Raw genomic sequence first — 14,039 nt, 5'->3', positions numbered from 1 at the left:
TCCCACAGATGCTGTTTAAAGAAAAGTAGTCATATTTTTTATGATTCCCAATTTTTCTTTAATAATTTAACAGTACAGTATACTTGATGGTAAGATGCAAAGATCTATATTGGTAGCATTCTTAATTTGTAGATGTTTTCAGCACATTTTAGGTACAGTGATACAATTTACAGAAAGACCTCTTAAGCAGAAAATCCCAGTTCCAAGCATTGTGAATAAGGCTTTACCAATACCCATGCATTTACCTTACTTATCAACACCTTCTTATTTCTAAAAAAAAAATTCTCACCATGTACAATGCCCTAAAATCTTCTATGCTAGAATTCTCCTACCCTAAATGAATAGAAAAACTGCTGCATAAGTTTACAAATTGGCCGGCCTAAAAAGAAAAGGAGCAACATTTTGTGGACTGAATGAAAGATAGTTCTTTTTGGGTCTAGGGGATGCAGATAGTTTGTCAGATGACCCCCAAACACTGAATTCAAGCCACAGTACATTGTGAAGTCTATGAAGTGAAGCTTGGTGGCCCAAGCATCATGATATGGGGATGTTTCTCATACTATGGTGTTGGGCCTATTTATCTCATACCAGGGATCATGGATCAGTTTCAATACTTAAAAATACTTCAGGAGGTCATGTTGCCTTATGCTGAAGAGGAAATGCCCTTAAATGGGTGTTTCAACAAGACAGCGACCACAAACACAACGGTAAATGAGCAAGATCTTGGTTCCGGACCAATATGATTGACGTTATGGAATGGCCAGCCCAATCCCTGGACCTCAATTAATTAAAAAACTTGTGGGTGACATTAAAAATGCTGTTTCTGAGGCAACACCAAGAAGAAAAAAAAAATAAGAATTGTGGAATGTAACAGGTGCCAGATGTTGGTTGACAGATGTGCAGCAGTTCTCAGAAACACTGCTTATACAACTAAATATTAGTTCAGTGAAGGAAAGCAAAATCTTGAAACATTTTTATATTTATTCAATGAATGTTTGAGTTTGTAAAAAAGAATGCAAGCATTGCCTTTCCCTTCACTTTCTCTAAGGGAATAAGACAAATATAATAATAATAATCATTTTTTTCTTCATGTTTTTATTTGTGAAGTGTTCCCAATGCGTTTGCCTGTATGGAAATAAAAGCTAAGGATTGAGCTTTATTTGCTTTTTCAAACACACTGTTATTTTTCTGAACACAACTGTTTATGGAAGAAAAAAGTGCTTCAGGAAAGTGAATACTGGGAAATGTAGTTTGTCTTGATGCAAGCTGGGAAACACCCCTGCAGTAAAAACAATAATATATTTGGTAAAAGAAATGGTTGGTTGTCTACAGTCACTGCAGTCTTTATAGCAGCATTTTTTTCAATGAATAAAAAGTTATGTTAGTTTGCTTCAAAAGTTATATTCGTTTTGTATCCTGTGGCTAAGTTGAGTAAAGAAGGTGTTGGCCTGCATGTGACCCCCAATGCCTGGAGTTGAAAACTCCTTTGCAACAGACCCAGATGCATTGAATATACCCCCTTCAGAACAGCTGCTGTTTCAGGTTGCAGTATATGACTTAACATACCTTGGCACAGCACCCAAAACAATAAGGTTTGCCTTCTGTTTATTGTTTCCAATAACTGCATTTTTCATATCTCTGAAAAAAGAAACAATAAAAATATATATAAAAAGGGTTCAATTACCTTTAAGAAAGTTAGATGCAATCCTTGATATTCATGGAAAAAGGATTTAAAAATAATAGACGCACAAAATATAGTTTTATACTATGGTATCATTACTAAAATGCACACTAATAAAAGATTAATGCATGGTCACTTTCACTGTCAAGTAGTAGAAGATAATGAGTGTCTTTTTGCCTGATTTGGCCATCCAAGTCACCCACAGGCAATGACAACTTACTCAGCAATTAACCAATGGGGCTGCCATGCTGCAGGACTGACACCAGAAAACTGTTTAGATAAAGTGTACTTTACAGAAATATATGGTTTTAGGGGGTCTTTGTGATGTTAGGGGGGAGTCATACTGCAGATTATACACACCATTTTCATTTAGGGCCCATTTATGCCACATACAATGGCAAATCCATGCACATTGAGCATCATACCATATAAGGTGTTAATATTAAGGTTCTTCTTACTTTGTCTTTAACTAATTAGATGCAGAAAAGGCAATTTTCAAATTTTTTGGAGTAGAAAGACATCTTTACCCACTTTAAACTCAGCAGGATATGTACTTTCCAAAAATAGATGATTTTCAGAGGTCAGAATACCATATATTGTAGCTTTTACCATACATGAAAAGGCACTGTGTTTTTTAATTAGTTAAAATGTATTAAATTAAATTAGTATGCACAAGGTATAATTTGGGGTCCATTGGAACTGTTCGATCGACCCCTGTAATTTATATTTAGAATGTCTTGGTATGTAATATGTGGGAGATAAAATCTATAATTTCTGAAAATTGCCTGAAAGCTTCAGCTTTGCAAATATTATGATGCTGCAAGGCTTTGTGGTTTAGTTGTTTGAAGTAGAAAGACAACGTTACCCATTTTTAACCATTATTCATTCAAACATATATGGATTTCAGGGAAGTGCTTACTATTTTATGATTTACTTAACTTCACATTAAATGCAATAAATGTGTTAGTTTGCAGTAGCAGAAAAGACAGAAAGATAGATCATACGGGGTATTTGATTTCAGGGATCCCTACATGCCACATACTTAAGTCAACCTATGCACAATGGAAATATTTCTGGTTCATGGACTGACAAGAGAGACAATCATCTGGATTTATTTGGCAGAAAAATTATAATTTACATACATAAGGCAATGACATACAAGGTAATAGAAAACTCACAGCAACACCTCAGAATCATTGACAACAACTGGAGTTACCCTAAGCAGATGTGAATTTGGTCTAGAAATCTGCAGTAATCAAAAAGGTCCCATGCTGGGTAAAATTGCAATACAACATTAAAGAACACAAAACATTAAAGTTATGATCATTCTCAGACAAGTGGTTGAGCACTTTCTCTTTTGAGGAATAGTACCAGGCACGCGCGCGTGTATTTGTGTGACCACAATTTTGTTTAAACTTACATGACTCCCTGTAAGACTTTCTGCGGATCTGGATCAAAAAGGCGGTCAACATAATGACGACTGCTCGCAGTAACCTCCTGCAGATAGGAAACAGGAGTATAACATCAGTTGCTACTCAAAACAGAAATGCTTACAAAATTTAAATATTTTGATATGGAATAAAAAAGACATGCAACTGAAAGTCATGTTATTTTAATATGTTTTATCCAGTAAAAGGCAAAGCACTCTGTTTACACCTGCACCACTAGCAGGAAAAATCTTAAGGCAAAGTCAAATTTAAAAATGTAGTTGACAGATCCATGCTTATTGATGTAACACTACTTAAGCGGTATTGCAAAATTCTGCATGACTGGAGCATTCTGCATGCTCAGCAGTTTTGACCTGTGGTGGGCAACCAGAGAAATCAGAGGAGAGGCAACTTATGTGAACAACAGGATAAACAAACTGTGAATTAAAGGAAATGGCTCAAAGTAATCATAACGTAACAACTAAGAGAAATAAGCTTTTATTTGGAAAAAATTCTACATATAGAACTGAGGAAAAAATAATTCTGATCATAAACTGCACCACTTTGAGAAACATTTATTGCCACAGATAATTATTTCTTCTAAATACTGGTGAAATAACATCATTCATACAATTAGAAAAAAAAATTAAATGCTTCTTTTCATCTCGTCCACTTTAATATAGAGCTACACCTGCATAATTTTTTTAAATCTTTCCTGGAAGAATTCCTTGGAATTAGTCACAGCCAAAGTAGTAATTTTTGCGAGCTATACACTAAGGGGCAGATCTATCAAAATGTGAGATTAGAATTCACCACAGAAAACGCACTCACTTTCTATTCATTCCTATGGGATTTTTAAAAATATTTATCAAATGGTGAAGTCCATTGATATACCGTATACGATTCTAAAAATCCCATAGGAATGAATAGAAAGTGAGTGCGTTTTCTGTGGTGAGTTCTTATCGCACATTTTGATAAATCTGCCCCTTATTTGGTACAAATGAAACAAAAGACTATGCTTATTGCGGAACATCGATACAGTTGCAACTACCAACCATTTCAACCAAACTAAGGGTTTCACTCTTAAGCTGGCCATAAACTTCCATATCAATAATTTGGCAACCTCGCAAAATGAGCAGATCTGGCTCAGATTTAGCGCCCACACACTGGGCCATATCCGACAGGAAATTAAAACCTGAAAACATAGTTTGAATTATATATATATTTTAGCAGAAACACAAAAATTAACATATTAAATACTATTATAAAAATAATTGCATGTTAGATATTCAGAAATGTTGTAGGGGTTTCCTCACTCAAAATCCTGTTTTTGTAAGGAAAAACAAATAAATCTGTCGTCTTTTGTTAAATCTTCACCTATCTTAACAATGCTGACAAACAGTCTCGGAGATACGTACCTTTTGAGCATTGCACCAATGCACTTTTAATTTTGTTATAGAATATTCTATCCTTAGCAACTGTTCATTTGGTCTTTATTTTTAAAGATCTAAAAATGTTTAATTTCCTATCCTCCCGCTTTCCATCTTTTAAATTGGAGTCACTGATCTCTGCAGCTAAAACACTATTGGTTTATGAGGCTACTTACAGGTATCTTTCTATTTAGGCTCTTTACTATCAATATTCCAATCTCTCAGTCAAACCACTGCCTGTCTGTTAAGAGTAATTTGCGTAAATTAGGCACTAGCAACCAGATACAGTGGCTGCTAAACTTTCAAACTGGAAAGCTGCTAAACACAAAGCTAAACTTAAAAAAAACAAAAAACACTATTAGAAATGAAGAACAAATGCAACCTGTCTCAGAATTTCACTACCTACATCATACAGTTATAGGACCTGTCATCGAGAATGCTTGGGACCTGGGGTTTTCCAGATAACTGACATTTCCGTAACTTGGATTTTACTAGAAAATCATGTAAGTATTTAATAAATCCAATAGGCTGGTTTTGCTTCCAGTAAGGATTAATTATATCACAGTTGGGATGAAGTACAAGTGTGGGATGAAGTACACACTTGAAAAAGGGCTACTAAGGCACCTGTGCAGCAGTTTTGGCGCCTGTTGGTATTCTTTCCCCATACTTGTTTGCATTAATGAAGTACAAGGTACTGTTTTATTATTAGAGAAAAATGAAATTATTTTTACAAATTTGGATTACTTTGATAAAATGGAGTATATGGGAGACAGATTTCCCATAATTCAGAGTTTTTTGGATAACAGGTTTCCAGATATCAGATCCCATACCTGTACTAAGATTTAAATTAAAAGTTAACTTCCCCTAAAGATAAATTTCAAGATTAGTGGTGGATGTCCATTAGGACAACCTAGAATGTCAGAAGCTCATTGTTCTCAGAAGTGATGTGCGGGTAGACAAATTGTAGACCCACACACGACCCAGCCCATGGGTAGACGTCTACTTATATACCCGTGCCAGACCTGTCCCCTTCTCAGATGTCATGGAGGGGGAAGCGCCAGAGCATGTCTCTAAAAAGACACTGCCAGATGCGGAGGTGGGGAATAGACAGGCTGCAGGCTTTGGGCCGGCCCGCACATCACTAGTTTCAAGCTGAGTAGAGAGGAGGTGGAACTGGCCCATGGCCGACAGATTAAATGTTACAGGTCACACTCAGAAATAATTCCATGAACTTTTGTATTGTTGAGCAAAAATAAACTTTAATTACACAATATAAATCATTTAAATGTTGTTCCATTTAGTCACAGAAAAAAAGTAGATGCCAATATGTGGACAGTGTTATGAAGGTAAATCTTGTGAAAAATCTTGTGCCTGAGGCATAGGGGGTGGAGGTAATACATGATTCACAGTACAGGTTTTTAAATATATTTATAAACATACGGATGCCTTAATAAAAAAATAAAAAAAAGAATTAGGGTTTCGTGTTAAATTTGCAAAGTACTTTTATTTTACAGCTTTTTATGTATTTCTGCTGCCTTCAGCAGCAGAAAAGGAGAATATTCTGTTGGCAAAATGTAAATGCAATGCAATGGAATTAAACCAACTAAACAAACAGATCTTTGCCTTATTTGGCAACCTATGAGGTGGGTCAAATAAGGCTCATTTGGTCCAGAAGTCAATGATTAGATCATATGAGAGGACCGCATCAGTGGATTTTATAGGAGAAGGAAAGCTACCAAGGCAGTTTATTGCCAATAGATTAGCCACAACAGTACAAGCTGTTCCAACACAACAGTACACCTTCCAACACTTTTTCCAGTTCAATTATTTTCAGATGGTTAATCAGAAATAAACACTTTTTTTCAATTTCTTTCCATTTTTTACCCTTTTTCCAAAATCTGTCTGGCAGCTCAGTAATTCAGCTGCACTCTAAACGGTTACAATTTTGCAACAATTAGATACATTTTTCAAAAGCATCTCATGAGTATTAGCAACTATCGTATAAAATTCCAACGGCTGCCTTTAATGAATCCCAGGGATTCTGCTCAGCAGGGACAAACACGAGAAATGTATCAACTAAATGTATCAATTTAGAACAGTTTACTAAACTAGATTATGGCAGAAGCAGTTCTGTTTCTAAGAACAATACTTTAGTGAATTGTGGTTTGCATTTAACAGCTATTGTTCAATTAATGTATAAGCTGTTTTTTGGTTTATGTAGTTTAACTTCGATTTTTGCTTTAGAATTACCAAAGGATGTGGTTTATATTTTTGAGTTTGGTGATAAAATTTCTTGTATGTTGTGTACTTAACTTCTTTCAATCAACATGGAAATACATTAGGAACAGTAACACCACAAAAAGGAGAAAAGGCACAGGTAACATAGCACATAACAGATATGCCCTGTACAATACAATGGTATTTTATCTGTTATAAATATATATAATATATGCTGTGTAACCTGTGCCTTTTCTCCTTTTCTCCAGCTTTAACGGCCGCCCCCATGGCTACACAGCAACTTGTTTATATAAACTATAGTAGTCTTTCTAAAGCAAACACACAACTTTTACCAGTGCAGAACAACAGTAAATTATATCTTAATTACTTTGATACTCTTCCAGTTTTTTGGTGTTACTATTGCTTTAAAAACTGGGTCGAAGTTGGAGTCTGAGGTACCATGAATGAGGAGTTGAAGGATTTATGTAGCGTCTCCACAGCCCTGCCTTGTTTGGTCAGTTTAAGGGCTGAGCTCCACGGGTGTTTTATGGCAGATCAGCGCACGGCAACGAAACGCAGACGGCAAGTCGGATGTAGTTGCAGGTGGGAAAATATAATTGGACTCAATGAAAAGTCAGACGTAAAAACTACAATATATCTGATGCCGCACGGCTGTCCGATGTCAGCCGTGTAGTTTTTACCTGCTACTTTTCATTGAGTCTCATATTTTGAAGCCTGCGACTGCGCCAATCTGCCGAAAAACGCCTTTGGAGCTCAGCCATTAGACAAAATTCTTCTGACTTTGTAAAATGCCGCTGTTGTATATGTCTGTGTGTATACCTCTCTATGTATAGAAAACAGCATCCCTCCATGCATGATCTAGAATTCTGCCTACAAGTCTAACCGACTGGCTTTAATGTGGACATTTCTACATTATGTTCATAAAGTTACCACAATAGATGCCCAGAACTAACTCAATAGGGCTCACTTCTTAGCGTTGACCACACTTGCACCTGTGTAATAGCCCATGGGATCTAAGGATGCACCGAATTCACTATTTTGGATTCGGCCGAACACCGAATCCTTTGCGAAAGATTCGGTCGAAGTCCTAACTGATTCCTAATATGTATATGCAAATTAGGGGTTGGAAGGGGAAAACATTTTTTTACTTCCTTGTTTTGTGACAAAAAGTCATGCTATTTCCCTAACTGCCCCCGATTTGCATATGTAAATTGGGATTTGGTTTGGGAGGGCAGAAGGATTTGGCAGAATTCAGAACGGAATCCTGGCTTTGGTGCATCCCTAATGGGAACCAATCACATATTTGCTTACTCTGTTCTTCCTGCAGTTGGCTCAAAAGAGATAGCGGATTGGTGGCTATAGCCCCAAGTGTCCAGTGGCTACAGTATCTATAAGCAGTTAAGCACCTGCAACTTTACTGGGGACAGTGCAAATCACTGGAAATATATTTTATGTTTTAAAAGGGTCCATGAGTCATGACTGAACAGTTATAGGGAAAATCTATACAAGGGAAAGAAGGGGGGGGGGAGGGTTTTGCTATAATTAAAGCATCTTCCACTATGGAATAAAACGGAAATCGTGACTGCTTAATGAGTAGTAGACTACGAGTTTATAAAGGTTTCCAAAATAAATCTCTCTAGAACACCATCATTATTCTCCGGGATATTATCAGCAACAGGCATATTAGCTACGGGTAATATCAAGCGCTACTGACAGTGAACATGAAATCAGCACTGCGCCCAATGTTGTGCCCAGCAGGCCTTACTAGAGAACTTGCAAGAACTTCAGCCTGATCAGGTGCCTTTCTGCCCTAACGCGCACTTGTAGGTCCCCCCTCCCTGAAGCCACGCCACCTGCACAACTGCGCTGCCTGCAGCCTCCCCCAGGCCGGTACTTACAGATAAGACGCTCATCCGGAGCGGAGGCTCCAACACGCACGCCATCTTGGTCATCCCGCCCACTACTGCACTTTCGTCACAAGAACAAATCCCTATCTAGGCCACTACCGTTACATAGACAGGCAGGAAATAACTTGGCGTTGATATTAAATACGAGTCATTTTTATATTGTTACAAATCAAGTTCTAGAGCGCGTCAAGCGACTGCATGTGTGGAAAGTGCTACAGTGAAACGCCTGCTGTGTTTATAAGGACTGACAGATCTTGTACTTGGTCATGTTAGAAGGCGGAGCTACGGGTATTGCTCGTATGGGCAAGTGGGTCACTATGATGTCTGCAGAAGGGATTCATTCATGCACGCGGAAGTTTTCGCTGCTTTTTGGCGAAATGACTACACTAAATATACGCCATGTACGGACGTCTAAATATAAGCGAAGGGATCTCAGAGCTGAGTGTAGGGCTGGTTATAGGGCAGATCATTAAAGGCGTTGTTCACCTTTGAGATAACTTTTAGTATGACGTAGAGAGGGATCTTCTGAGACAATTTTCAATTGGTTTTCATTTTTTATTATATAAGGGTTTTGAGTTATTTCGCTTTTTATTCAGCATGTCTTCAATTTCCATGTTAACTAATCTGGTAGCTAGGGTGCAAATTCCCCTAGCAACCATGCGATGATTTCAATAAGAGACTGGAATATGAATAGGAGAGGCCTGATTAGAAAGACGAGTAATAAAAAGTAACAGCAACAATACATTTGTAGCCTTACAGAGCATTTGCTTTGTAGAAGGGGTCAGCGACGTCCATTTGAAGGCTGCAAAGAGCCAGAATAAAAAGGCAGATAATTATAAAACTATAAAAAATAAATAATGAAACCCAATTGAAAAGTTGCTTAGAAATGGCCATTCTATAACATATTAAAAGTTACCTTAAAGGTGAACCACCCCTTTAAGTGTACCCTGCTTTTTAGTAAACATGTTTTCTTATTCTCGAGACCATCACGTAAATAATTTTAGCCTGAATCAGGACTCGGAAAACAAGTGGTACAACTGGATCTGGATCACCTCTGATGGTCTTTTCTAACTCCAGCCATTTGTGGTGCTGTTGCTGAGTAGGGCAAGAGTTTGAAGCATGTTGAGGTCACACCCAGGTCTGAACTGGAAGTACACAGAGGCCCAAATAGTCGTCCACCAGCCAACTAAATAGTGACTGTCTATTTTGCCTTACAGCAGCCCCTCTGGCATTTGCCAGAACTCACAGATTGCCAGTCCAGGCCTGGTTACACCTGATATCTAGCAGATTATATTACTCGGTTAGGTGTAATGCCAAGTTTCCAACAAGCAGTGGCATAACTAGATGTTACTGGGCCCCACAGCAAATACATTTTAGGGCCCGCAACATATCCAGAGATTGCCCTGTTTTACCAATAAATGTTGAAATTGCTCATTATTAGGACCTCCTTGTAGTCGCATGTTTCAACCTACTCAACAACAGCACTGCAAATGGCTGGCCAAGACTGTGACAGTAGGGATGCCCCAACCCCAGGATCTGCAACTTTTTTAGGATTCCACATTTGTCAACTAGTTCCTGACCAAATCAAGCACTAAATGTCAGGTGAATATAAAGCCCTGCACAACCTAAAGTGACCCATTTTTTTGGATGAGATTTCAGAATTGGGTGCAATCCAAAAATGTCTTTCAGATTTAGGATATGTTGCCTGGAGTGCTTGGAACCCGAGGTTTTCTGGATAAGGGATCTGTCTGTAATTTGTGTTGACATATCATAAATCTAATAAAAATCATTAAAATGTTAAAAAAACGAAGTAGGATTGCTTTGCTTCCATTAAGGATTTATATCTTAGCTAGGATCAAGTACAGGGTACTTTGTTTTATTATTACAGAGAAAAGGGAAATCATTTTATTATTTACTTAAAATTGACTCTATGGGAGATGGCCTTTCCATAATTCATAGCTTCCTGGATAATGAGTTCTTGATAATGGTCCTGTACTGGTATTTAATGTGTCAAAGAGACAAGCTGCATTAAAACATTGCAAATACATACACATTTAATTGTTGACTTGACATGAACTGGTTGTAATGCGAACAGTAATTAACAGAATTTTAAACCCTCAAGATAAGTTCATTGCTTTGCTACCATATATGTATACCTTAGCTAGGATCAAGTACAGGGTACTTTGTTTTATTATTACAGAGTAAAAGGAAACCATTTTTAAAAATTGGGATTATTCACTTGAAATTGACTCTATGGGAGATGGTCTTTCCATAACTCAGAGCTTCCTGGATAATGAGTTCTTGATAATGGTCCTGTACCGATATTTAATGTGTCCCTAGTTCAAAGGTGCAAAATTGCTACTGGGCCTAATAAGAAAATACACCCTTGGACACTACAGAGCTGAAGCTACATGCATTGCAAAGATATACACATTTAATTGTTGACTTGACAAGAACTGATCGTAATGCCAACAGTAATTAACAGAATTTTAAACCCTCAAGATAAGTTACTTAGAGCAATCTACAATTCACTGCTAATATAATGAATGTGAAACATCAGTGACACCTGCTGTTCTACATGTTTGTGTGTAAACATATTTGTAGGCAAGTTTTACTAAATTAAATGTCTGTTGCTTTAATTTTCTTTTCTATATAAAATGTATTACTGATAGCTATGAAAGTATTTTATTTCCTAGTGGGATACTCTGTGGTGTTGTCCTTAGTACCCACTAGGTGGAGGCATTGTGTTTCTTAGTCTTAGAGGGTTTCCAGCTATGCCTGTTCATCAGTAGTTAGATGCTTTGCTCCCATGGGTGTCCGCATAACTCTTTCTCACTATTGCCTATTTTGTAGCCGTGACAAGTAGCTGCTTCTAGTAGCTCTGTGTGTCTTCACCCTAAAGGGTTGGTTTACTTGCGATACTAAAGCGGTAGTTTATTGTATAAAATGTCCGTGCGGACTCGCCTGTCGGGCAAACGAGTAGATCAATAAAATTACGCTTAAATGAGCACAATGGTACAATACATAACTATCAGCCCCCTGTTGATCAAAAGGATGTGAAAGAGACGAATAAAAAGAGAAGGGAAACTGCTCTGGCCAGACACTTCTTTGAAAAAGGTCACAGAGTTGCTCAATTAAGATGGCAGATACTTGCGAAGATTACTTTAACTAATCAGCAGGATAATAAAAAACTACTATTACAAAGGGAGTGCCACTGGATCTGGGTATTACAAACAAAGGTCCCACGGGGACTGAATGAGGAATTCAATCTAGCTTGTTATCTTTGAGAATACTTGTTATCTTTAAAATACTTAAAAATTTTAATTTGTTGCCTTTCCTCTCTACTTTGCAGATATGAGAAATAAATTGATATGTTGCAAGGGCAAGGTAAAAAGCAATCTACTTTATGTAAAAATTTATGGGATATAGATGAGGGCAAGTTAGTGTTTCAAGCCTGGGCAGAGTGATACATTGTTTTTAAGGTTTATTAAAGGAATGTTTTAATGTTTATAATGAAAACATTTTTTTTAACTTTTTTCACAGGAAACTTTTTAAATTTTTTTCAATTGATTGATATTGGACTATGTTCCGGACTTTTTTTACATATACTTATGATGATTTCACTGCAGAATTTTGATGCATTAATGTATACACAAATTGTATTAATCAATTGATAAGTTAGCAATTAAGCGTTTGGGAAGTAATGAATATGCATTAGGAAATGTTTAAATGGTTCATTATGTGGTGTGATTTGCTGTCTGACGAAGGGGCATGCCCCCGAAACGTTACGTTGCATTAAACACGTAGGGCTTGGCCCGCTTGCATGGAGTCCTGAGTGCCGGTTTTTCTTTTCTAAGTGTGTTAATCACGGGTTGCCGATCCCTTTTAACTGAGCACCGGACCAGCTGTAATTCGAGAGGCCAGGGAGTGCTGGTGGGTCTTTGGAAATGGAACAGGCATGATGACATCAGAGGAGGGCACAATGATGTTGGTGGAGTTATGAAACCAGGGTGAGGCTATTGAAACACTTAGATGCAACTGCATACCTCCCAGCTGTCCCTTTTTTCGGAGGGACAGTACCTCTTTTGCAGGGCCGGGCCAAGGGGTAGGAAGAGTAGGCACATGCCTAGGGCGCAAAGCTGGGGGGCGCCAGGCACGTACCTCCTCTGTCGCTTACACCCAGTCTGTTCCCATCTCTGCCCGACTCTCTCTGCCCTTTTGTTCTTTCTGCGCTCCTGCGCATGTGCGAATTGACGCTCGCGTGCGGTCCCATCTGCCAGATTGTTTCTGCCCTTTTCTTGTTTCTGCGCATGCGCAAACTCAAGTTTGCGCGCATGCGCAGTAGCACAGAAAGAAGAAAAGGGCAGAAACGGTCAGGCAGAGGGGGGGCCGCACGCGAGTGCCAATTCGTGCACTCGCGCTGAGCCGGTGCCACGTCTGCCTGGCTTTGCTTGGATCGCCCGTGCAGTGCGGCCCGGCCCTGCTCTTTTGACAGCTCAACCTACAGTCCCTCATTTGTACTGGAAAGTCCCTATTTTCTCTGCACTGAACAGCCAGAAAAAGAAACAAAGTTTCTAACTTAATTGCCTTTTAGCAGAGAGCCCAGAACACCTAACAGGTGCAAATAAGATACTTTGTAACAATTTTGAGACACAAAAAAACAGTTTAGATAAGGAGAAATATTTTCATACTTTCATAACCTGACAAATTATGTAAAATGAACATGGTAATTAGGGGTGTGGACACAGAATGGGCGTGGACAAAAAATTTGCTGTTCTATGTGCGAAAAAAATTTTGTCCCTCTTTTTATTTCCAAAATGTTGGGAGGCATGCAACTGGTTGGGTTTCTATCCAGTTTTGGCAATGTTTTGAAGTGGTGATGCCCAGTTCAAACCCTATCTCTAGCTCTATTCTGCTTGATGACTAAGCCCAAACCTTTAATTACAGGTATGAGCTCTATTATACAGAAATCAGTTATCCAGAAAGCTCTGAAATACAGAAACGCTAATTTAGAAAAAAAAAATCTTATTTTTGATTGATAATAAGAAATGAACTGCACTTGATAGTAACTTAGCCATGTTGAGGTGAGTTTCTTAGTATTTAGATGCTTTTCATGTATTGGCCAGATTATTGTTCGGGTTTCATAAGGCTAAAAAACCGAACAGGTGGCAACCCTAATATAACCCCCAGTGAATCCCATTATCCAGCGATTGCACTTACATAGTCCATACAAGCCTCATTCCCCCAGCCCATTGTAACTGACCCCAGATATATTTATCAGCACTTTGCTTCTAAAGAACTACAATTCCATTCATCCACCGAACAGGACAGGCCCCAAGCTGCACGACCCTGGGAA

At 38.2% G+C, this 14,039-nt stretch overlaps 1 protein-coding gene across 1 annotated transcript in view; it reads right to left on the bottom strand.

Annotated features, from left to right (window-relative positions):
- armc8.S (armadillo repeat containing 8 S homeolog) overlaps positions 1-8,788 on the bottom strand; it is a gene marked incomplete at its 5' end in the record, with an annotated part of 30,935 nt that extends 22,147 nt beyond the window's left edge. The window contains 3 exon segments of the mRNA NM_001091542.1: positions 1,567-1,638; positions 3,102-3,178; positions 8,675-8,788. Coding sequence (NP_001085011.1) covers positions 1,567-1,638; positions 3,102-3,178; positions 8,675-8,719 — 194 coding nt within the window.
- Positions 8,789-14,039: the final 5,251 nt, after the last annotated feature.

The sequence above is a fragment of the Xenopus laevis genome, chromosome 9_10S (genome assembly GCF_017654675.1).
Source record: "Xenopus laevis strain J_2021 chromosome 9_10S, Xenopus_laevis_v10.1, whole genome shotgun sequence".
NCBI classification, from domain to species: Eukaryota; Metazoa; Chordata; class Amphibia; order Anura; family Pipidae; genus Xenopus; species Xenopus laevis.
This window is presented reverse-complemented; position numbering and strand designations above follow the sequence as displayed.